Source organism: Peromyscus californicus, unplaced genomic scaffold (assembly GCF_007827085.1).
Source record: "Peromyscus californicus insignis strain IS unplaced genomic scaffold, ASM782708v3 Scaffold_12__1_contigs__length_115047231, whole genome shotgun sequence".
NCBI lineage: Eukaryota > Metazoa > Chordata > Mammalia > Rodentia > Cricetidae > Peromyscus > Peromyscus californicus.
Window position 1 is genome coordinate 86,787,900 of NW_026294413.1, and position 24,652 is coordinate 86,812,551.

Below are 24,652 nucleotides of genomic sequence, written 5' to 3' on the forward strand. Positions count from 1 at the left end.
TCTCTATTTCTTTTTTTTCTTCTCTCCACCCCAGGCCTCCGTGGCCATCATCTTTTCCATCTCTATTCTGAACATTTTATGCAAAGAAGACACACGATGTGTCTGGCTTCTTCCACTCAGAATGATGCTATCAAGGTCCATCCACAGCACGGCACGTGTTCGTACCCGCCTCCTTTTCACGGATGTGTAATATTCTACAGTGTGGCGAGGCCACGTCTGGTTTATCCAGCCACTCGCTGAGCGCCCCGCGTGCTGTTTCGTATCCACCAATGATGACTTGGATGGTGGTGGGAAGATGTGTGTGTGTGGCTGTGTCCAGTTCCCATGGGTGGACACCGAGGACTGAAATCACTGAGTCTTACGGCCCTTGTACTTTCTTTTTCTCAGACTTGAACTGATTTCCTTGCTCTCACCCTTCCAGTGCTGAGGTTATAAGGGTGTACACCCCCCGAAACCAGGCTGCCATTATAGCTTTTAACTATTAGAAAGACTGCCCAACTGTTTTCCAAAGTGGCTACTATTTTATAATTTCACCGATGGTGGATGAGGATCCCGAGTTCTTTGTCTCCTTCCCTTCTTGACTTGCCCCACCCCCCTCAGGCCGGAGCTCGAACCCTGAGCTCTGTGCATGCTGGGTAAGCATTCTGCCACTGAGCTGCAAGCCCAGCCCTTAAGCAGCCCAGTTTCTTCAGGACCTCAGCAACCCTTGCCACAGCACCCTCTTTGTGGAGTGTGTGCAGAGGGGGACCTCAGGGAGGTTTTTGACATTTCTTGCTTTTTTATATTTTTGTGGTGCCAGGGATCAGACCCAAGGCTTTGGGGATTCTAGGTAAGAGTTCTACCCCTGAGCTATAGTCAGATCCCTCATTGCTTAAAATAAAGTTTTATTGGAACCAGAGAGATGGAGCAGGAGGTGAAGGAGGTGTCACCAAGCCTGATGCCTGTTTTCAGTCTCCAGGACTCACAAGGTGGAGGGTGGGAATAAACGTAATTTTTAAAGTCGAATGTGTTTGCAAATGTGTGTGTTCCTAAGTGTGTTCCTGCATGCGCACGTGTGTGTTCATGTGACTATTCACTCGTGCCGGCGTGTGTGCCTGGGTGCATGTCCATGTGTGCATGTATGAGTGTGTTTATACGTGGTCTGTATCCCTGTTATTCAATGAAGCACTAACTTAACTTAGCCTCTGTCTGTCATGTAGATGTGATTAAGTAAAGGAGAGATCCCAGAAGATCTGCTGACTCTGACCTGTTCGGGTGAGAGGACCTCTGTGGAGATGAGCTTCGGTGCTGAGAGGCCAGCAGCCTCACAGATTTCCAGCTCCTCACAGATTTCCAGCTCTTCACACATTTCCAGCTCCTCACACATTTCCAGCTCCTCACACATTTCCAGCTTGCCAGCCAGCCTCTAGGTGCACTGGGTCTCCTCTCTGCAACAAAACTCTTAAGAGCCCATTTCCTGTAGGGTCTGTTTTTGAGACAGGGTCTTGTTACATATTCACAATCCTCCTGCCTTAGCCTCCTGAGTGCTGGCCTTAGAAACCTGTGTTCCCAAGCTGCCCCTTTGCTCTCTGCTCCTGGGTTACTCCTGGTACAGAGGAAGATCAACCATTGGGTAAAGTTTTCCCACTGGGTAAACTTCTGTAGGGATTTTATGCCTGTAACACATGCGCTCTTGAACACACAACACACACACACACACACACACACACACACACACACACACACGTACATGCTGGCTGCAGGGGGAGGGGCTGTACAGACAGGATCTTGCATGTCCAGACTGTGTGGCTGACCCTCTGAGTCATTCCTGTAAGCCCAGCCCAGTACTGCTGGCCTTGCTTCCTTGAATGTACAGAAAAGGCGCCAAGTCATTCTAACTTGTAATTTCAGAAGTTGAATCCTGCCCAGCATTGCTCCAGGCATGGGTATCTCCCTGGGTGGAGGGCAGGCAGTTTCTGTGGGCTCTGCCCAGGGCGCCATGTTACACAAGGCTGGGCTGGGGATCAGCGGTGCTACCCAGGGCGCTTTTAAAGGGAGGTTGGGCTGTAACAGTAGAGAGAATTTTCTTCCTTGTCATTTCTGATAGCTCCTGATTACCCTGTGCAGGAAGAGGTGATGGAAGTATTCGTAATGTTCACATGGATAGAAAAGTGAGTTTTGTTGGGGGCTGGAGAGATGGCTCCGTGGTTAAGAATACTTGTTAGCCGGGCGGTGGTGGCACACGCCTTTAATCCCAGCACTCGGGAGGCAGAGCCAGGCGGATCTCTGTGAGTTCGAGGCCAGCCTGGGCTACCAAGTGAGTTCCAGGAGAGGCGCAAAGCTACACAGAGAAACCCTGTCTCGAAAAAAACCAAAAAAAAAAAAAAAAAAAAAAAAAGAATACTTGTTGCCCTTGCAGAGGACCCTAATTCAGTTCCCAACACCAGCATAGTGGCTCACAACCATCCCTAACTCCAATTCCAGGGGATCTGATACTGTCTTCTGACTTTTGGGGACATCAGGCACACATGTGGTATATAGACATACATGCAGGCCAAACTCTCATACACACAAACTAAAATAAACAAATCTAAAAAATGTATTTAAAAATGAATTTTGGCCGGGTGATGGTGGCGCACACCTTTAATCCCAGCACTCGGGAGGCAGAGCCAGGTGGATCTCTGTGAGTTGGAGGCCAGCCTGGGCTACCAAGTGAGTTCCAGGAAAGGCGCCAAGCTACACAGAGAAACCCTGTCTCGAAAAACCAAAAAAAAAAAAAAAAAAAAGAATTTTGTTTTGTTTTATAGGTGGATCTTCTCCTGGGCTGGTTTTTGAACAGCTCACCCAGCATGGCTACTTAGGGTTGTGCCAAAAAGCTTGGGAAAGAGTCAGGAAGAGGGGCTCAACTGCTCCGACCCACAAGCACCCCTGGGACACTTGGAAGCCACTGACTGTATCTTATTCGTAACGTTGGGGCAGGAACAGTAAGGAGAGACATCAAGTTCCAAGCTCAGGTTCTTTGCCCCACCATCCGGAATCCTAACCTCCATCTCTAGGTCCGGCAACAGCAGTCCGCCAGCCTCCAACTAGGACCAGGTACAAGCATTTGCCAGGTGCCACTGTGAGCAACGGAAGAGTGCTGCTGATGCTGGCCACCCAAGCGGGATCGCGACACGGTTCTGCCATTACTGTCCCTTTGATTTCCGACTCAGGAACTCACTTGCTGTGGGATGTTCTGTATGGCAAATGTGTTGCTGATTAGTCAATAAGTAAAACACTGATCGCCATTCGCTAGGCAGGAAGTGTAGGCGGGACAAGGAGGAGAATAAAGCTGGGAAGTGGAAGGCTGAGTCAGAGAGACACTGCCAGCCGCCATGATGACAAACAGCATGTGAAGATGCCGGTAAGCCACGAGCCATGTGGCAGGGTATAGATTCATAGAAATGGATTTATTTAAGCTGTAAGAACAGTTAGCAAAAAGCCTGCCACGGCCATATAGTTTGTGACCAATATAAGTCTCTGTGTTTACTTGGTTGGGTCTGAGAGGCTATGGGACTGGCAGGTGAGAGAGATTTGTCCCGACTGTGGGCCAGGCAGGGAAACTCTAGCTACAAATGGCGTCCAACGTGGTGGCAAGAGTTTCCACCTAAAAACTGAGAAAAAAGATTCTAAAACGGAGCTAAAAACAGTTCCTAATTGTCTCTCTCAAATGAGCAGCAGCTGCTGGTTTGAGCTACTGGTGGGTTCCTGGTGTGCGCACTTGACCTGCAGTATGGTGGGAATGAGGCCTCTGCAAGTGGCACATTAAGATGCGTGATGGATTTAGACTTTGCTAGTACAAAAAAAAAAAAAAAAAAAAAAAAAGAGGGCCGGGCGGTGGTGGCGCACGCCTTTAATCCCAGCACTCGGGAGGCAGAGCCAGGCGGATCTCTGTGAGTTCGAGGCCAGCCTGGGCTACCAAGTGAGTTCCAGGAAAGGCGCAAAGCTACACAGAGAAACCCTGTCTCGAAAAACCAAAAAAAAAAAAAAAAAAAAAAAAAAAACTGAAAAAAAAAAAAAAAGAGGTTTCTGGGCTACACGCTGCTTGGATAAAAGCATAGAGACCCACGATAGCTCCCAGAGCTGGTGGAAAACGCCATGTTGGGAAGCTGAGGTGGGTGGAGCCAGCAGCCACAGCTGCTGCAGTTTAAAGCAATAGATTCACAATAAGACAGATTCAGATGTAATAGTTTAAAATGTGTGTAAAATATACGTAGGCTTGAAAGAGACAAAAAAGGTGATATATACAGTTATAGAAACAAATACATAGTTTAAAAAATAAAGTCTTTAAAGAGAAAATAAAGTTAATATAAAAAATAAGCCACGTGAAGATGAATATTACACAGAGAACCTGGATTGTGTTGTCTTTGGGATTTTTAACTGCAGAAAAACATTTGATTGTAAAAGCTGTTGAGTTATGCCAAAATGTATATTTTAAAGGTACCTTGACTTCAAAATTTGGATATAAGGATATGTTGCTTTGGAAAGGAGACTCTGCTTTTGTTCCCACAGAAAGCCAAAGGCTATGGATTTGTTCCAGATTAAGATACATCAGGTTTGACCAGCCAAGACCCCCTGAAAGGTCTCCGATGACACCATGGCCCAGATGATCCAACATCCAGAATGGTTTGAAGGCAACTGGCTCAGACGATACAGCCTCACGGACTACTCCATGATCCTAAAATTTTCTTTGTGACCACATAAGATACAGAGCCCCCCTCCAGCAGGAAGTAGTAAGAGAAGCTACGCCCAAATTCCCAACATATATGTAATTTTACTTTGTTAAGGTTAAAACCTTTCTTTTTGAAAAAAAAAGGGGGGGGGGAAGTGCTGTGGGATGTTCTGTATGGCAAATGTGTTGCTGATTAGTCAATAAATAAAACACTGATTGGCCATTTGCTAGGCAGGAAGTGTAGGCGGGACAAGGAGGAGAATAAAGCTGGGAAGTGGAAGGCTGAGTCAGAGAGACACTGCCAGCCGCCATGATGACAAACAGCATGTGAAGATGCCGGTAAGCCACAAGCCACGTGGCAAGGTATAGATTCATGGAAATGTATTAATTTAAGCTGTAAGAACAGTTAGCAAAAGGCCTGCCACGGCCATACAGTTTGTAACCAATACAAGTCTCTGTGTTTACTTGGTCGGGTCTGAGAGGCTGTGGGACTGGCAGGTGAGAGAGATTTGTCCTGACTGTGGGTCAGGCAGAAAAACTCTATCTACACTCACTTCTCAAGGTCTATGTGCAAAGTGCCTGCCACATGCTTAAGCAGCAAGAGGAGCCTGCCTGGGCTCTGAGCACCCAGCAAGTGCTAGGTCTGCAGAGAGCATTGTCCAGGCAACACAATGTGGTCTAGAAAGAATTCTTGTTGAGACTGCAGTTTAGGGAAAGCTCCAAGGAGGAGGTGACCATGGTAAGCAAGGTTTTTTTTTTTAATTTTTAAAAATATTATTTATTTGTGTGTGTGTGTGTGCGTGTGTGTGTGTGTGTGTGTGTGTGTGTGTGTGTGTGTGCGTGCGCGCGCGCGCGCGAGCATGTGTGAAGCCCAGCTGTCCTCAAATTCTCAATCTTCCTGCTTTTACGTCTCCAAAATGTGGGATTTCATCACACCCACTCCTTGGCCAGTTCTGAAATAACAACAACAAAATTCCTGCACCCAACTGCACCTATGTCCAGCTGTCGTGAGTGAGGAGGGGCTGGAGTAATAAATTCCTTTCAACTATCAAAGTGCTGCATTGGAAAATGGCCAAGGCTATGTATGGCTGAGGGCTGGGTTAGCACCAGCCTCCTGCCCAGGTCTCAGTTTCCCTTCTGGCCCATGTGTCAGCAGGATGCTCTGGCTCAGGGCTGAGAATGCCTCCCAAGAAATACCCCTGTGAGGAATAAGTGGGAATAATTATGACGAGAGAAAAAAACAAAACAAAACAACAAAACAAACCCGGGAGCTGTCCTAAATGTAGCCACAGGGTGCAGAGTGGGGAGAGATGCTTGGATCCTTCCCAGGTGGGCACGCTCATACTGAGCCATGGCTGCAGTCACTTCCCTTTTGTAGGAGTTTATTTCTAATTTATTTAAGATAAAGGGCTTAGCTGAGCATGATGGTACTCAAGAAGCAGGGGAAGGTGGATCTCTGTGAGTTAGAGGCCAGCCTGGTCTGTATAGCAAGTTCTAGGACAGCCAGGGCTACATAGTGAAACCCTATCTCAAAAAATAAAAACAAGCCGGGCGGTGGTGGCGCACGCCTTTAATCCCAGCACTCGAGAGACAGAGCCAGGCGGATCTCTGTGAGTTCGAGGCCAGCCTGGGCTACCAAGTGAGTCCCAGGAAAGGCGCAAAGCTACACAGAGAAACCCTGTCTCGAAAAACCAAAAAAAAAAAAAATAAATAAAAAAAAATAAAAACAAACATATAAGAATAGGGTCTCACAAATGTAATTAATATGAGTGTAATTAATATCATGAGTGTAATTAATATCTTGAATGTAATTCATGCCACTAAATTGTGAACTTAAAAATGGTTACAATTGCAAATATTATGTTCATTTAGAAAAATAAGGTGGAATGTAATCATCATACATTATATGTGTGTATGAAATCGAAGACAGCGATGTTCTAAAAAAAAAAGAATAAGGTCTCAATGAATGGCCCAGGTGGACCTGTAACTGACTATGTAGTCCAGGCTGGCCTCAAACTTGCAATCCTTCTGCCTCAGCCTCCGTAGGGCAGGGATGACAGGCCTGAAACACCATGCTCATTTAGGAGTTTATTTTAATTGAGAATCTTGTACTAAACCAACAAAGAAAAAGAAAAAGCACTGGCCCCCCACTCTTCTGTATGCTGACGTGTCGCCTTTGGAGGGACAGCAGGGCAGGTGACAGTGCTCAGCGGGTGGAGGGCGAGCCGTGTGAGCCCTGCAGCTGAGTCGGATCCCCGGAACTCACGTAAGACTTCACAAAATCGTCCTCCAACCTCCACATGCATACTGTGGCCTGGCACCCATCCCATCACACACATGTACACAGGCACGTGCCTACGGCACATGCATGCGCACGCACATATATACAAATAAATAAAAATAGGTAAAAAAAATTAAGGTTCTCTGCTTTGAAAACCAATCAAGGAGCGACAAGCAGTGAAGACTGATCATCTTAAGGAGTCAACGTAGGTTGAATGGAAGAGATTTGTGCCTTCTTCCAAATTTTCACTGTAAAATACCCTGGCCTCTTCAATCCAGTGGATCATTTTCTTTCTTTTTTTTCCTTTGGTATAGAAACTTGTGTAGCCCAGGCTGGTCTTGAACTCTCTACACAACTAAGGATAACCTTGAACTTCTGATCCTCTTGTCCATACCTTCCCAGTCCTGGGCCTATAGGTGAGAGAGATTTGTGCCTGGTTTATGCAGTGCCGAGCTTGAACCCGCAGCTTCCCGAACAGTAGGCAAGCGCTCTTCCAATGGCCTCACCCCCAGCACTCTGCACTCGGGCAGATAGTTCTGCAACTATTATATGGATACAGTGCTGTGACCCAGGTAACTTGTCCAGGACTGGTCATTTCATTCTCGGCAAGCTCCGTTAACAGCTCAGTTGGACCCTTTATCTCAGCAACATCTTCATCTCTAAAGAACAAGAGGGGAAATAATCCTTTGAACCTATATCCATTGACCAGTCAGGAAACAATGCTGCTGTCCTTTACAGATACGATTCTAGAGACCTAGAGGTCTTCTCCATGTCTCGCAAACCCCCAAAGAGGAGGGGGTGAAACTCCTCTGCCATAGTCCAGCAGGAAGAACTTGAGCTGATTGTTGTAGGTGATTTACTCACCCTCCAGTGGTTCGCTCATCTGTAAGATGGGCTGATACATCCTGAGAGTGAAGCTCACTCTGTCGATACATTCTACCTGGCATCTTTATTCATGTCACCCACAAGAGCAGAGGGGTTCAGGTCTGGTCCTCCATGGAGTGCACAGGCTGATGTGCGTGCATGGGCTAATGGACGAGGTACCAAGCACAGAATGGCTGGCACCCAGTCTTTCAGATGCAGAGACCAGCGAGCAGCTTCTGTGCATGTCCACCTGCTTGCCCACTGATCCATTGCATTCTCCAAGACAGAGTCTGGGAAAGTGCTGGTGATCAAAAGTGCTGAGTTTCCAGCCGTCACAGCACGATGTCCATCATGAAGGACTCCAAAGTCCTCCGGGAGAATTAGTTAATAATCTAATCATCTTGGGCTGGAGTCGAACAGCTTTTCACTCTGCTTTTGGGCAGGAGCCCAGGTTAGTTTGGGTGATGAGAGACCAAGCCTGGTTTGGGGCTGTATGGGGTGGGGCTCATTGCTAAAATTCCTTCCCCCAAGAGAGCCGTAAAGCTGTGTCAACTACTTCTTCCCAAGGTCCCAATGACAAACTGAGGCATGATTCCGCCGAAATTCCCTCTGGGGGAACCAGTGAATTTGTTGGTCTTCCTTACAGGTCCTAGGGGAAGTTACTTACAGAGCTGTGGGTGCGCCTCCTCAGTGGGCTGCACCCGAGAAACCTTACTCAGGAGGGCTGAGGACTTCCCCGTAGCTGCATACACGAAGCCCAGTTTTCTCAGGTCTCTTTATGCTCCATGTCCTTTCACCAGGCAATGTGCAGCCGTGGCAGGTGCTGAGAGCAGCTGGATGCTTGGCCCCCCTATGCCAGGTGGGGGCGAAGGACAAATGTTAACAAGCCCAGCTGGGATGAATTTTTGCAAAGTGGGGTACAGTGAACTCCCCAAGAGGTGCTTGCTTGGGTCAGAGGACAGTTAGCACAGGGACTGACTTCCCAAGTGTTTTGGGTCCCAGACAGGTGTAGGTTGAGCAGTGAGCATTTCAGGGAGGGAGGTGTCACAGTGAAGACCTCTAGGAAAATTTCGTGTAACTGCCCAGCCAATGGAATAGTTAATAAAAAAGCATTTGATCATTAAATAACCTTATCACTAAGTTAAAAATAGTCTGTGGAGCCATAGGTTGTATTTTCTATGAAGTCCAGGTCAGAATACCAAAGGGGAATTGTGGAATATTTTTTATAAAGGGGGATGAAGGGCTAGGAGTGGCGGTGCTTGCCTTTATAGCAGGCAGCACTCTGGAAGACAGAGGCAGGCAGATCTCCAGGAGGCCTGCTTCTTGGCTGCACATACGGTAAGCTCTCTGGAGCCCTATTCAGATTGATGAACTGATTATCAGTCCGTCCCCACCCCTTCCTGGGGCCCCTCCTTAGGCTGCCCTGGAATAATCGTCCCTCAGGGTTGGAGGGGTTGAAGAACAATGCATACCCAGAAGGCACGTGCAACAAACATTATTTAAAGATTTCCGTGGAATTAGGTTTTTAAACTTGCTCTAACTCCTTTGAAACAATTCTCCCCTCCCCACCTAATGGGACTATCATACTAATCTTGCACTACCTCCTCCCAAATCATTCCACCCAGATGGGTTTTAAAAACCTGTTAGCAGCTGTCTCTACCTTTGGCTCAATTGGCCAGAGAACTCAAGAGTGTGTGTGAGGTGTGGAAGGTTCTTGAGGCTCTGGGAGCTGATCCCACGACTGTGTGGATAGCACAGGCTCCGTGGTTCTGACCATGGCACCTCTCCATTCAGCAAGCTCTCAAGAGGTTTAGAATCCTGACTTCATCAATACAGTTTAGAAGCCTGGTGAGGACTCACACCACACGAACTAAGTAAATTACACTGTCTGAACATGGAAATGTCAGATTCCATGACTTGTGCCGCCCCCCGCCTCCTCCCCCTTGCTTTTTTGTGTATGGTGTGGGGCGCATGAATGTGTGTGTGGTCACATGTATGTGCAGGCTCAGGACTGAAGTCTGGAGTCCTCCCCAATAGCTCTTCACATTATTCCCTGAGGCAAAGTCTCTCCACTGAACACAGAGCTCACTGATAGGACTCCATCTTAGCCTTCCAAATACTGGCATTACACAAGGGGCAGCCATGCCCACTGCCCACCTGGCATCTCTGTGGGTTCTGGGGGCGTGAGCTCTGGTCCTCACACTTGTGCAGATACTGTTTCCTTGGAGTCCGCTCCCCAGCCCTGACTGCCTCTGGCTGTGCTCCCTGCCTTTACCTATGGCTCCTCCCTCGCCCTACATGACTGCACCATCTCCAGCTTCTCCTCTAGTCCCGTCACCCCTGACAGCTCTGACTCAGTGGATTCATGTTCCTCATTCAAACCGGATTCCCAACAGCACCTAGTCCAACCAAGATCTGCAAACAGTGAGTGAACCGCTCAGAGGTCCCTGACCTCGTCTTGTTCATTTTTTAGCCAGTTTTCCAGCTTATTCAGATTCTGCTGGATTTAGTTTCTCACACAATTTCAAAGAAACCAGTGACTTCAACTCCCACCTAGGTGTCTGTGTGTACATGCGTATTATCATATGTGTGTGGAGGCTAGAGATTGACACCAAGTGTCTTTCTCACTGTCCCACTTTTTTTAATTACAGGCATATTTGTGTATGTGGGTATGACACACGTGGAGGTCAGAGGTCAATTTGGAGGAGGTGGTTTTCTTTCTGCCATGAAGATCCAGGGGATTAAACTTCAGATCATCAACAGGTGCTTTACCCATTGAACCATCTGGCTGGTTCTCCAAAGTACTTTTGGAGGGTCTCTTACTGAACCTCATCAATCTGGCTAGGCCGGTTGGTTCTAGAGACTTCTTTGTCCCCCACTACCCACACAGTGCTAGGGATCTAGCTGCCATAGGCTTTTATTGGGTACTGGGTCCTCGTTTGTGTGGTAGGCACCTTACCAACTGGGCCATCTCCCCCAGCAACCCCTCCCCATGTCTTGACAGATGAAAAGCAATGGGTGAGCAGAATACTCTAGTTTACAGCCTAGCCTGGCCTTGAGCTATGGAGCTTGGGGTGACCTTGAACCTCTGATCCTTCTGAATCTATGTCCCAAGTGCTGCGATTAGATGTATCTGCTTTATGTGATGTGGTACTGGGGATAGAACCCAGGACCGTGTGTGTGTGTGTGTGTGTGTGTGTGTGTGTGTGTGTGTGTGTGTGTGTGTGTGTGTAGTAAGCGCTCTATCAAAGTTAAGCTGCATCTACAACCTAACTCTGTTAATGACTAGCAGCATGAATGACCCAAGAACCTACAACCTAGAATAATTTATCAGTGAGGGGGTGGAGTAAAGAAAGGCTTTTTAAGAAAAACAACAGAACAAAGCTTTTCCTACGTAGCTCAGGTTGGTCCCTTTGGATTCATGACTCTCCCCCTCTGCCCTCCTGAGACAGTTTCATTCATATAGCCCAGACTGATCTGGAACTTGCTATGCAGACAAGGATGGCCTGGAACTCATGCTCCACCTGCCAAGTGTTGGGACACAGGTGTGCACTACCAGGCCTGCGGAGTCCTAGACAAGACGTCTGTCAAATATGTTTTCTTCCATTCAGTGGTTGTCTTTATTCTCTTGATATTGTGCCTCAATGCACAAAATACACTCAAAAACATATTATTCTTTGACAATTCCCAAGCAGGCCAGCTGTAGCTCTAACCTCTATAAAGAAGAGTAACTGTGAATTCATTTGCTTTCATTTTCTGCTAAAAAACCAACCTCCTAGGAACTCCTAGGAAGTGGAGTGTGGGTCAGTGCTAGAGTGTCTGGTTAGCACACACACAGCCCTGGGTTGAATTTAAAACCAAACCTTACAAAGGAATCAGGATTCTAGTTACAAAGAAAGGCAGTTTACTCCTAAACTGAATTTGTTCTAAGTGGGCATCTGACACCGAGGCTTCCTCCCCTGAGGCACGCCTTTGCCTGTGTGGTACGTGCATGTGCAGGTATGCCTGTGGGCACACACAGAAGCCAGAGGCTGACACCACGTGTTTTCCCAAATCACTTTTCCACTTCATTCTTCTGAGACAGGGCCCCTCACTGAACCTGGAGCTGTGTAAACCAGTTAGCCAGTGACTTCCCAGGATCCAGCTGCCTCTGCCTCACCAGCACTGGGCCTGTCCTCACACTGGCAACAAACCAAACCAAACCAGTTGCTGGGGTCTGAACCTCAAGCTTTTATGCTCATGCAGCACTTAGCCATGGAGCCCAGCCCCACACACGTGCTCCCTGTCTTCTGAGGGCTGCTTTTCTGGAGAAACAGACACCGAAAACACGTGGTTGTCTTGATTCTGGCTGCTTTGTTCCCTGCCCTCATGACACCTGAGCAGTACAGGGCTCTGACGAGGTACAACTCATTCGAAAATTCCCATTTACACAATTTAAATAAAAACACAATTAGAATTTTTAGTAGGTGCTAAAACTTGGTTTTGAAATTTTATTAAAAAAATATATTTGCAAACATATAAAATTTAGGATGAAAAATGCTCATTTTAAAACATGTAATAACTTAATATTTGCAAACATACACAGATGGTCTAAAATCCACACCACTAAAAAGGTGAACGAGGCGGCATTGCGCTCATGGAACAAAAGCTTCATGGTGGTGCGGGCTTCTCGTCTCCGCGGAGAAGCTGAGAAGCTGGTACAATGAAGTCATGAGAGCCACACGGCCAAAGCAGTACGAGGAGAGACCACTCACAGCACGGACACCAACACGCTTCTTCAGGATTCACAGCTCAAAGGGAAACACAACTCTGCATTTTTCCCACTTTGAAGTGATCAATATTGCAATGCAGCATTTTAAAGAATGATGTCAGATCTGAATCCACGTGAAACATTGCATCTCTCCTGCTGAAACTCGAAGAAAAAAACCAAAACAACCTCAAACCAAAAACCCAACAGGCTGCTTGAGGCCCTGGCTGCTCATGGAAACGCTCTCAAGCGTGGCCTTTGAAGTCCACTGTAAGGTGCTCTGCTCAGACCCCAACACTCTGGATTCTTGAAAACAGGGCACTGTGAGTTCTAGAAGGAACTCTGAACACAACTGAAGAAAACCAAAGGCAGGCAAGAAGAAACACACATGGCCCACAGAGGATGTGCCGCAAGGGCACAGGACTCAGGCCATGAGCCTCAGTCCTTGTCCCGCACAGGGTCCTGCTGTGCCCTTCTCTTCCCTCCAAGTTCCAGAGTGATGGCTAACTCTGCTTTGTAAGCATTAGGCCCCTTCAGTTTCACATTGCATTGTTAGTATTACAATGGCAGTTACTGCTCCCACTACAGAAAGGAGAACACTTCAAGCATTCTTTGGGAGAAGAGAGCAATACAGCTGCATGGTTTCCAAAGACTACTGACTAGTGGAGTCAACGGCTTTATAATCCCCACAAGAAGATTCAGGCCACAGACACAACGAATGCTCGCGCATGCAAACTATGGTCACTGGTATCTATGCCATGCCTAGGCCAAGGCCTTGAAAGAAAGAAACACCACTGTCCAGGGCCAACTGTGGACAGCCCATATGGAGACTGCAGGGGATGCCTCTCCCGATCCTGACGGCACTCAGAGTCAAGTAGATCAAGTGGCAAGTGTCACGAGGCCCAGGAGAGGTGTACAACTGGGAACAAGGCAATCTGAGAGGGATGGGGGTCGGCTGGGGTGTGCATCCATTCAAAGACGTAACATTAACTACAACGAAAAGAAGAGCAGTGTCACTCACTGGTGACACTCCAGACACACGGTACTCCAAACTCTTGGCTGCTCGTCCCAGATCCTTTGACCACAGGGGTGAGGGAATGGGATGTGTACACAGGTGGACAGAGTGGCCTAAATGCAGTCTCCTGGGCTCTGCCAACCTAGCAAGAAGCAACTCCAATGTCCCTTTCAGTTCAGCTAAGGTTCCAGCAAAGACACTGTAAACAGGCAAGCTCCGCTAGCAGAGGTTCTCGATCGTATGCCTGAACGAGGAATAAGGCAATGGAGCCGATTGTGAGGCCAGGCTCATCCAGCTGCAACTAGCCAAGCTTGGCCTGACTTCCTAGTAATCATGATCTGGAACTTCTGGCTTCTGAATCTGAAGTAAATGCTTGGAATATATAAATCTGGGAGTTGAAACAGGTTTCCCCTGTTCAAGTCTCCATCACTTCGGCACTTAGAAGTCTGTGTTTACACTGAGGAAGCCTTCCAGGAGATTCTGCTGCACTTCTGTCAGTCATTCCTAGGACTAGGGTGAGAAGCAACAGATCCGACTGCAGACACTCTTCAGGGTACCCATCTTCACCCTCCCAGAATATCACACACACTCAAAAGCATCAGCTAAGCTCAAACACCTACTGGAAGAAGAATGCTTTGATTCATCTGTTTGCTGATGTTCACTGAGACCACGCACGGGGTGACCAGACCTACAGTAGTGTCCACTTTAGGAGAACAGTCTGGTGGTTCCTACTGTCGGCAACAGATCTGCTCACTACAATTCTACCTTCCTTAGATGACGCATCAACAATTAATTTTTGGTTACTAAATTTACACACTATCATGAAAACAAACTATCCCTAACTGAGCATGAGAAGTCTAGGCTTCCCTGAATTCTGCACACTTCACATATAACTAGGTAGACAGCAAGAGAGAGAAGACTCTGAACTGAGAAGCAGAAACATTGTCCAGGAAGCATGTTGAGATCAGCATGAGCCAATCCAAGTATTCTTTAGCCTAAAAAACTAAGACCAAACTAAAATAAGTAGTTAACAAGTAATTCTCTAAAATTTCAGCTAGAAAGAAATGGATGAGCCTTTGATTGAGTTCCCATTAAAGCTTAAGTGACTATTCCCTTGGGACTGCCGCATCTGTCAGCACAGTCACAGAGAGTCCTTACATTAGCTGGCTGAGCCAACTGGGTTCCTACCCATCACTAAATAGTGCTCAGAAAAGTAAGCAGTGCATCTTAATTGGTTAAATACTACAAAATGACCTGTATCATAGAAACAAAGACACTTTTCATTCAAAGAATATCTCAAAATTACTATTGCTGAAATCATCAAATTCTACATTAAAATATTACTAAACACCATTACATGCCATAAAAGAATAAATAGAAACCATGGCAGATCAATAGCAGCATCACAAAGCATCTTTACAGTTTCACACTGCGGCTCAAGAGCTCACAGCCTAGGAATATACTGGTGAGGTTCTGCGTCTCCCACTTTGACTCCATAGTCTACAACGAAGGAAGAGCAGTGTGAGGACGGCCCCCTTTTCTGCATAGCTTGAAAACTGCTCTCAGCACATCTGAGGAATGGAACCAGAATGGCTTTGTCAGATTGGTCCACTGGTCCTTTTGTCAAAGTGTTAAGAAAAACAATCAACAAGAACTTTAACTGTTTAGACAGAAAAGAAAAATAAGGCTGTGCTTCACACACAAACTTGACACTTCCAAAGCACTGGAGAGTTTATTAAGAGCAGAGCCTCCGGTAGGATGTGGATCTGGGCAGTCCCAGCCTCTGTTTTCAAGGTTCCCAGCCTCCTCCACCAGAGCCCAGGCCGGCCTATCCAAACAGCCGCGCTTCACTTGAGTCTGCACACGGCAGGACCGGGACACTTAACGAAACACAAAGAAATCCCAGAAGTTTAAGGCCCAAGCGGGGTGCTCATAGAAAACATACTTCACTTGAACAAATACCTTCTAAAGAACCAACTTAATTCCGATCCTTAGAACTCGAAGCTACTTTGTGGAGCTGACATTCAGTTTAGAGCTTTAGGGCCAGCAGTGGAGAGAGGGCCTGGACTCCACTGGGCTCTGCTACAAGGCTGGTGGCCCCGCCCGAGGCCTGGAAAGTAAGCTGACAATCAGGCTCCTTATTCCACACCCCCACGGAACTCAACACAATGGTCTTTTCTGCTGTCTTTGTCAAACAAAGGTCTGCTGGTGATGCTTCACAGTGAAACCTCCATCATCACTGAGAATGTCTCTAGAAAACAGCCTTAAGGAACAAGGCTCTCTCAAAGGCTCAAACTCAGGCTTCTCAAAGCTCCACATTCTATTGAGATGTTCCATGAGGAAGCCTGCTTGTTTCTGAGGTGCACCCTCGACCTTCACATTGACTGTGCTCCAGTTATAGGTTGTGGTTGTCCTTCTTCTTGGTCAACACCTGCAGGTAGACTTCATGAAGTGTACTGAGGAAGCTAGAGTCATTCTGGAAGAGACGGGAGAGGTGGAGACACAGTGTCAGTAACCGCTTCAGAACTTACTTCAACTTAGGAAGACACAAAAATGATTGGTGTAGCTAATTCCCCCAATCCTCACCCCAGGGACAGTCATAACGACAGTCCTGGAGTTGACAGTTGTCATTCCACCAGGAGAAGATACCTGGGAAGAGAGAGGTTTCTCCCAGGCAGTTGTCTGAATTTACACTTTTACTGAGGTACAAAATGAAAAGCTAAGCTGACACCTTACATACCTTTATTAGATGTATCAGTGTGTCCTGGAGCTGAGACTTGCTGAGAATAATGGAAGGCTTTCTCTGATTTTCTGGTGTTCCAACAGTGAGGGGGGAGGGAGAGCTTGCTTTCCTCTCTAGGTCTATGGACCTGGGAACTGTTTGCTGGAACACACTGGGGGACAGCAGGATAGAAGATACTGCTGTGGTTGTTGCAGTAACCAATGGAGGGCCTGCAATCTGCAGGGAAACAACAGAGTAACAGTCACTTCGCACTGCTGTACAGAAGCAAACCCCTAGGCCCACAGAAGGGGACATATGGTGAGAGCTATTACCATGAGACGTCGCCGAGCAGAGTTAAACACTACTCTTTTATCCTCTCTTTCTTTTTAGAGAGGGGTGCAGCCCTTGCTGTCTTGGAACTCACTATGTAGACTAACTAGGCGGGCCCAGAATTCTATCTCCCAAGTGCAGGATTAAAGGGGTGCACATCACTCCCAGTCTCTTTTCTTTTTAAAATCTGTGTATTCCATCATGAGTTCCATGGAGCAGGTATGGAAGCCAGAGGACAGCCTTGGCATTGGTCTTCACTTTCCACCCTGTCTGAATCTGAGATCTGTTATTCGAGGCACTTAGCACGCCCCGCCCCGCCCGCCCACCCCTTTCCTTAAGATTTTATGTGTATGGTGCTTTGCCTGCCTGTATGCCAGAGCACCATGTGCATGCAGTGCCCATAGAGGCCAGAAGAGGGCGCTGGATCCTCTGGAGCTGGAGTGACAGCGGCCAGTGGGTGCTGGGAGGCAGAGGTAGGCGGATCTCTGTGAGTTTGAGGCCAGCCTGGTCTACAGTAGAGTGAGTTCCAGGAAAGGCGCAAAGATACACAGAGAAACCCTGTCTCGAAAAACCAAACCAAACCAAACAACAAACAAACAAACAAAAGAAACCAGCTTGATATGTGCCCAGCACCCACCCAGTTACAACTGAGGCATGATGGCCCACCCAGTGGCTGATCTGCTCGCTACAGTCAAGGCCGACATCTCTGTAGAGTTAATATAAGGTCTCTAAGCCACAGCATCTCAGGCCCAGAAGGGACACCTAGACAGGTTTTCACTAAGGTGCTCTTCAGAGAAGTCTCAGGGCTGGGGAAATGGCCTGGTGCTTGCTATGTCTGCCCTAGGTTAGCTTGTGAAGACCTAAGTTTGGATCCCCAGGAGCATGGAAACATTCTGGATGGGTGTGATGGCCCAACTAAGGAAGACACCCCAAGTCAGTGCTGGCCCTCCACACGTATACGTACATGTGTACACACACACACACACACACACACACACACACACACACACGGGGGTGGGGGGGGTGGGCTGGGGGAGGGGGTCCTTACCGGGATGGCACTGGGTAACACCTTAGACTGGGCAAATATTTCAGGATCCTGGTTTTGCTGCATAGACTGAAATGTTTAATGGGAAAAAAAGATGAATAGATACAGCAAGTTTCATGAGTTATTGGTGACACATCTATGTTTTCAACAAGGAATGGTCCAGAGGCTGAGAGACCTGTTGGCAATGCAACCAAGGACTCCTCCCCACACGAGCGCTCTGCACAGCAGCCCCCGTGGAGCTCCCCCGGAAGACGTGCAGGCGAACCCTTCAGGTGACCCCAAGAAGTGTGATGGGGACTGAAGTCAGAGCTCGTGCAAAGCAGGCAGACTCTACTAGTGAGCCATATCCTCAGTCCTGGGATTTGTATATCGAGAGCTGAGACTGGCCTTGAATTTACAATCTTCCCGCCTCAGCCTCTTAAGCATCTGGAATTTGTTGTTTTTTGGAGACAGAGTTGCTCTTTGTAGCCCTGGCTATCCTGGAACTTGCTCTGTAGACCAGGCTGACCTCGAACTCATAGAGATCCTCTTGCCTCTGCCTCCTAAGTGCTGGGATTAAAGGCATGATCCATCACCACGTGGCACTTTTTTTTTTGAGACTGAGTTTCTCTGTGGTCCTGGCTGGCCTGGAACTCACTTTGCAGACCAGACTAGCCTTGAACTCAGATATCTGCCTACCACTATCACCCAAGTGAGGGCATTGAAGGTCTGTGCCACCGTGCCTGCCTTTGGAAAATACATCACCTGTAAAAACGGGGATAGGCCGGGCCTATCTTGCCACTGGGTGTATATATCAAATGATTTAACAAATGTTTCCCCTGCAGTGCTGAAAGGTGAACTCAGGACCTTGCACATGACAGGCAAGTGGCTCTGCTACTATGTCCCCAGCCCCCATTTCTTCAAAGGTTGTTTGAACTTGGTTAGATGGCACTGAACAGCCTTCATCCTAAGTCACATTTTAAATGCTCACTTTTGTGAGAGGAAGAGAGACTTTCCTCTCTCTGTTTTTTTCTTCTGAGACAAGGGTAGTTCAGGCTGGTCTCTAGCTTGAGACTCTGCTGCCTCAGCTTTCTTCCTATAGGCATGCACTATCGGGGCCTTTGGGAAAGATGTGTGCTACACAGCACACACAAGAGAACTCAATGTAGACGAAGGTCTTTTGTTTTGAGACAGGATAGCCCTGGCTGGCCTGGAGTTTGTTATGTAGACCAGGCTGGACTTGAAATCACAGACTGCGTACTGAGACTAAAGGCATGTGCCACTATACCAGGCAAAAGCAAGATCTAAAAACCAGTTACTCCCTCTAAAGGACTATTTACACATATGTAAGTGGTTTCTGCCAGGAAGCATGCAAGAGTGTTGTGCTGTCTTTTGGGGCTGAACCTGGGGAAGGCAGGGGCAGGGTCACTGCCTGAGCTTCCAGATTAACTGAGCCAGGAGCAGACCCTTTGCCCTGAACAGAAACCCAAAGTACACTTCCATATGCTTCTTCTGGTGTTTTGTCACAGCAAAAGAAAGTATGAGGAGCACTTCAGGGCTGTGACATCTACCTCCGGAGCAGAACCCTGCCAGCAGAGTAGAATGCTCCTTCCTTTTTATGCGGTCACACCCACATGCTGAACGGTGGCCAGCGGTCCCAGGGCAGCACACTCCACCCCCTTCCAGCCGTGACCACGTACCACGCATCTGAACTCAGCTTGTTTCCTCACTTGTGAACTTGCCACTTATGAATTACTTTGAAGGGCAAATCTCTCCTCTCCCTTCTATACCACTCTACCATGAAGCCTTACTGACTGGATATTTTAAAAATCCACTTGTCCACACTGCCCAACCCAGGCCCCTACTGCTCAGGCCCAAGTGACCATCAGCTTGCTCTGTCATGAATGGCCTGACTCCGTCTCTGTCATTTCCAACAAGGCGTTCTTCATTCAGAACCTTTCGGTGCCTTCTGAGGCCTGAGAACAAAGCTCAAACTCCTTAACTGACAATTTATTCATCTTTCAATGCCAACTCCCCCAGGGTGTTTCCACAGCAAATTCAGTTACTTCAGACCATGGGGCGGGGGTGGTGGTGGGGCGCACACAGACACCTTTGGCCAGTGCACAAAATCTCTCCCTCTTCCTCCCCCTGTTCCCCCACCTTCTCCTATCGTTACCTGAAGGGTTGGAGCAAGCACCATGTTGCTCAGGGAGGCTGAGGTTGCTGCTCTTGCTGCTGCCGTCTTAGAGGGGGGCTCTATGAAGCTCTCAGGGGTGGCCAGCTGGCCAGCTGCTGACGGAAAGCTGGGTGCCGCGACACCTTTTCCAAGCGGCGGGGCCTGTATTTGGTCATGCTGTGGGGTCAACCTGAGTTTCTGGAGCAGATCAACGCTGGGGAGGGACGTGCCAGTGGTGCCTGACAGACTCACCGGGGGTCTGAAGGGGCTTAGCTCAGGAACTGGCTGGCTCAGGAGTGGAGACTTCTGTCTAGGTGTGGTCTTCACTGCTTGCATCATGGTGCTATTCCGAGGTAAGTGAGGAACCTGTGTGGTAGGAGCTTCGGCTGGCAGAGTAGGACTGAGGACAGGGCTCAGTGGGACTGTGTAGCTTGGGGCGTGCTTTTCCCCCGACTGTGCAATGGAGGCAGGAGTGATGAGCACCGGGGCGGTGACTTCAGGCTGGACTGTGTGGTGAGCCACAGAATGGACACCCAGGTTTTCAGACTGTGGCCCTCCCCCTGACTGCTCAAAGGGAAAGGGGAGGAATGAGCTGGGCTCCTTCTGCGATCCATCTCCGGGCGGCTTCTCCACGTCTTCTGACTCTAGACCCACAACTGTTGGTTGCTCCTTTGGCAAAGAGGTTCCAAATAACTCTTCTACTGTCAGATGTTTGTGACCAGATGGAGCCGACTGAAAAACAGATCCAACGACAAAAATGAAAGAAATCCCTGCAGATCAATGTAACCCAAATGCTTTCTCATGATGCAGAAGCCTGAAAAGCAAGGACAGAGTGTGAAAACCGCCTGGGGTAACCTAGGATGCAGCAGAGCTCAACAGCTTCTATCAGTCTCTCCAGGTCCGAGGATCGGACTCTGCTAATAACCAAGATCTGTACTGTCGAGTTCCAGGAAATCGGTTAGTTTACTTTGTTCCCCTTGGTGAACGTGGCTAAGGTAAGGGGCACTTATATTACGATAAAGCTCTAATGTGCCTAAGTGCCCACTGTTACTAACACACTGGCACATGAAGCCAGCACGACAGGGGGACCAAATTCTAAGAAATTCACTTTTACTGTTCTTGACAAAAAGCTAGCATTGAACTACACGAACCTAATACCCCAAACAATTTTAAGCATTTATTACCAGCCTTTCCTGCTCCATGCCCCCAAATCACAGAATCCTGAAGCAAACAAAAACATTTACCCTGGAGACTGGAGCTAGGGAAGCAGCTCACTGGTGAGTCTGCCCTGCACGTGCATACGCACAGTTTTTATTTTTCTTCTTCTTTTTGCTGTGGTCTTAAAGTTGAAGTGAGATTCTAAATCTGGAATGTTTCTTTTCTTTCTTTGTATTTTGAGACAGGGTCTTTCTACATATTCCTGACCTGAAACTCACTTTATAAACTGTAGCAGAGGAGCCGGGCAGTGGTGGCGCACGCCTTTAATCCCAGCACTCGGGAGGCAGAGCCAGACGGATCTCTGTGAGTTCAAGGCCAACCTGGTCTACAGAGTGAGATCCAGAACAGGCACCAAAGCTACACAGAGAAACCCTGTCTCGAAAAACCAAAAACAAACAAACAAATAAATAAATAAATTGTAGAAGAGGAATAATAATAATTCACATGGTTCAATTTCCTCATATTTTTACTTCTCCAAAGCCCAGTATCTAAGTAAAAAATACCAAGGTTCAAGTCAAGTATTAACTGGAAAATTAACACAATTGTAAATATAAAAATTACATAACCATATACACAATTATGACAATTATTTTGCAGTTCGACTACCAAGCTATGTACACCTCAGATCTTGGGATGTTTTATATTTTGGGGGCATGTATCCAGGCTGGTCTTGAGTTTTTAACAATTCTGCTTCATCTTCCTGATTGCTGAATGCCCGACAATTAAAAAAATTCTTTATGATAAAACAAAATGGTTCACGATTGTGTGACATAAAGGACTTGGATGTGGTAGTTCATGCCTGTAACCCCAGGATGGGGAGTGGAAGTAGGAGGGTTAGTCTGAATTTAAGGTAAGCCTTGGCTACATAGTGTGTTCCAAATTGGACAACCAACCAACCAACCAACCAACCCAACCCAAACCAAACCAAACCGAAACAAAAAGCCTAACAACTTTACTCAGCACCAAGCTGGGAGAGAGCACAACAGCAACACTAGAACTCAGGAGACAGTGGTAGAGGATCAGAAGTTCAAAGGCACCCTCAGCTACCCACCGAGTTCTTGGTTAGATGAGCCTATCCCCTAGGAGCTAATGCAATTCTGTCCAAGTGAATGTAAACAAACAAAACCAGTTTTTTGTTTTGGAAAGTACTGGAAAGCAATTTTCATATTCATTAATATAAATTAATGTGGAACATAAAAATCATACTGTTACATATATATACTAATGTTTAGAGATTCCTATTTTGAAAAATGAAATATTAGGGCTAGTCTGCAGAAATTTCAGGTAAGAAATCATACTTCTATGTTAAAGAATGGGAATAATTAAATCGCATGAAAAAACAAAAAAAACCACACCAGGGAAATATTACCAAGAGAATTTAATAATTATGAAAGTGAAATTCATTTTTTGTAAGTTGTACTTGTGGTATACATACAAGTTCATTCGGGTGTACACGTGTGCACATGTAGGTAATGTGCATGTATGTGGAGGACAGAGGTCAATGTCAGATGCCATCCTCTATGAACCAGAACTCACCTATTCAGCTAGAGCAGCTGCCCAAGGAGCTTTAGAGGTCTGTGTGTGTCTGCCCCCTCAATGCTGGATTAAAAGATGAGCGCCACCAGGCAGAGGTGGCGCACACCTTTAATCCCAGCACTTGGGATGCAGAGCCTGGCAGATCCCTGTGAGTTCGAGGCCAGCCTGGTCTACAGTGAGTTCTAAGACAGGCACCAAAACTACATGGAGAAACCCTGTCTCGAACAAAACAAAACAAACAAAAATAAGAGTGCCACTGAGCCCAGCTTTTTATGTGGGTGCTGGGAATCCAAACTCTGGTCCTCATGCTTGCACGGCACCACTTGTACAGACCTCAATCACCTCAGCGGCCCTCATGAAATGGGGTTCAATAGCAAGGTTTGGCAGCATCATCTGCTACTCAGCACTAGATGGCAGTGTTACTAAACAGATGCAAGATCTCTGCGTGAGCACTAGATGGCAGTGTTACTAAACAGATGCAAGATCTCTGTGTGAGCACTAGATGGCAGTGTTACTAAACAGATACAGTATTTCTGTGTAAACACTAGATGGCAGTGTTACTAAATAGATATAGTATCTCTGTGTAGGGGCAGATTAAGGATTTGTATTTGTTTTAGACAATCACACAACTTTTGACAATACCCAAATCTCAATACTTTAGAATTCCTTGATTTTAGCTGGAAAAAGGTACAATTTTACTTTATTTCAAGTTTTTGAGACAAAGTCTTGCTATGTAGCCTAAACAGCCTTCAAAGTTGGGATTTTCCTGTTCAGCTTTGCACACTTGTAATCCCAGTGCTAGGCAAGTGGAGACAGATGGGTAACAGGGACTTACTGGCTAGCCTAGCTAGCCTTGGCAAGCTATGGGCTAATGAAAAACTCTGCTTAAAAAATAAGCTGGGCGGGTGGTGGTGCATGCCTTTGATCCTAGTACTCGGGAGGCAGAGTACTCTGTGAGTTCCAGGCCAGCCTGGTCTACAAAGCTAGTTCTAGGACAGCCAAGGCTAGGTAGAGAAACCCTGTCTTGAAAAACCAACAACCACCACCAAAAAAATAAAAGGTAGATGGGCGCAAAGAATCGCATTTGAGGTGGTTGTGCCCTCCACATGCACACATGTGTAAGAGTACCTGCACACATATGCGCACACTTCCCACACTCTCCCCTAAAGCAAACAAATTTGTGGAGCTGGGCATGTAATCCTAGACCTTGGGAGATAAAGACAGGATGATCAGAAGTTCAAGGTTGATCCTAGGTTATATAGGAAGTTTGAGGCTAGCCTAGTCTATATGAGACCCTTTCTCAAAACAAATGAAAAACCAAATGATTCATTGGTATACATATGATTGTAACATAACAATCTTGTTAACATGTATAATGCAAACTTAGAAATACTCAGATAACTCTTAACAGCCAAAAAACTGCAAATAACCTAAATATCCTTTAATAGGAAAATGATTAAAAATGGTTAAACTAGATTATAAAGGTTGAGCATTCCTAATCTAAAACCCCACAATCTAAAATGCTCCCCAAACCCAAATATTTTAAATCCCAATGTGAGGTCAGAGATGAAAAATGTACTTCATACGGTAAGTCACAGTTAAAAGCACACTGAAAAATATTTTGTAACTTTACCATCAAGCCACATCTATATGAAAAGCAAGTAAAATTCTGGTTTAGATTTCAGTCTCATTCTTAAGATATCTCACTTCTATATGCAAATGTTTTAAGATCTGAAGAAATCCTAAGAACCGTAAATGCTTCAGGTACAGGATACTCACTACGAACTACTCTCTCATTAACTTCTACAGAGCAGTCAGAAGGAACGCACTTGGGCTGGGATGCTGAGCTGAGGAAGAGCACTGGTCTACCATACATGGTTCAAACCCTCTCAAGGGGAGGGGGAAGCCAACAAATTCGACACATACAGCAACTTCAACAGGTCTCTGGGAATTATGCTTAATGAGAAAGACTCAGATTACATACTATGATTCTATTTGTATAACATTCACATGCTTGATTTGGAAAAACAGATCAGTGGTTAGCAGGGA

The 24,652-nt window shown here is 46.8% G+C and overlaps 1 protein-coding gene across 2 annotated transcripts in view; it reads right to left on the bottom strand.

The window, feature by feature from the left end:
* Nucleotides 1-12,311: 12,311 nt before the first annotated feature.
* Dcp1a (decapping mRNA 1A) overlaps nucleotides 12,312-24,652 on the bottom strand; it is a 70,135-nt gene continuing 57,794 nt past the window's right edge. For both annotated transcript variants that reach the window (XM_052733770.1, XM_052733771.1), the window contains 4 exons: nucleotides 19,850-20,581; nucleotides 17,698-17,763; nucleotides 16,338-16,556; nucleotides 12,312-16,073 (listed from right to left, as the gene is read on the bottom strand). In XM_052733770.1, coding sequence (XP_052589730.1) covers nucleotides 15,993-16,073; nucleotides 16,338-16,556; nucleotides 17,698-17,763; nucleotides 19,850-20,581 — 1,098 coding nt within the window. In that variant the 3' untranslated portion in view covers nucleotides 12,312-15,992. The remainder of the gene's footprint in view (nucleotides 16,074-16,337; nucleotides 16,557-17,697; nucleotides 17,764-19,849; nucleotides 20,582-24,652) is intronic.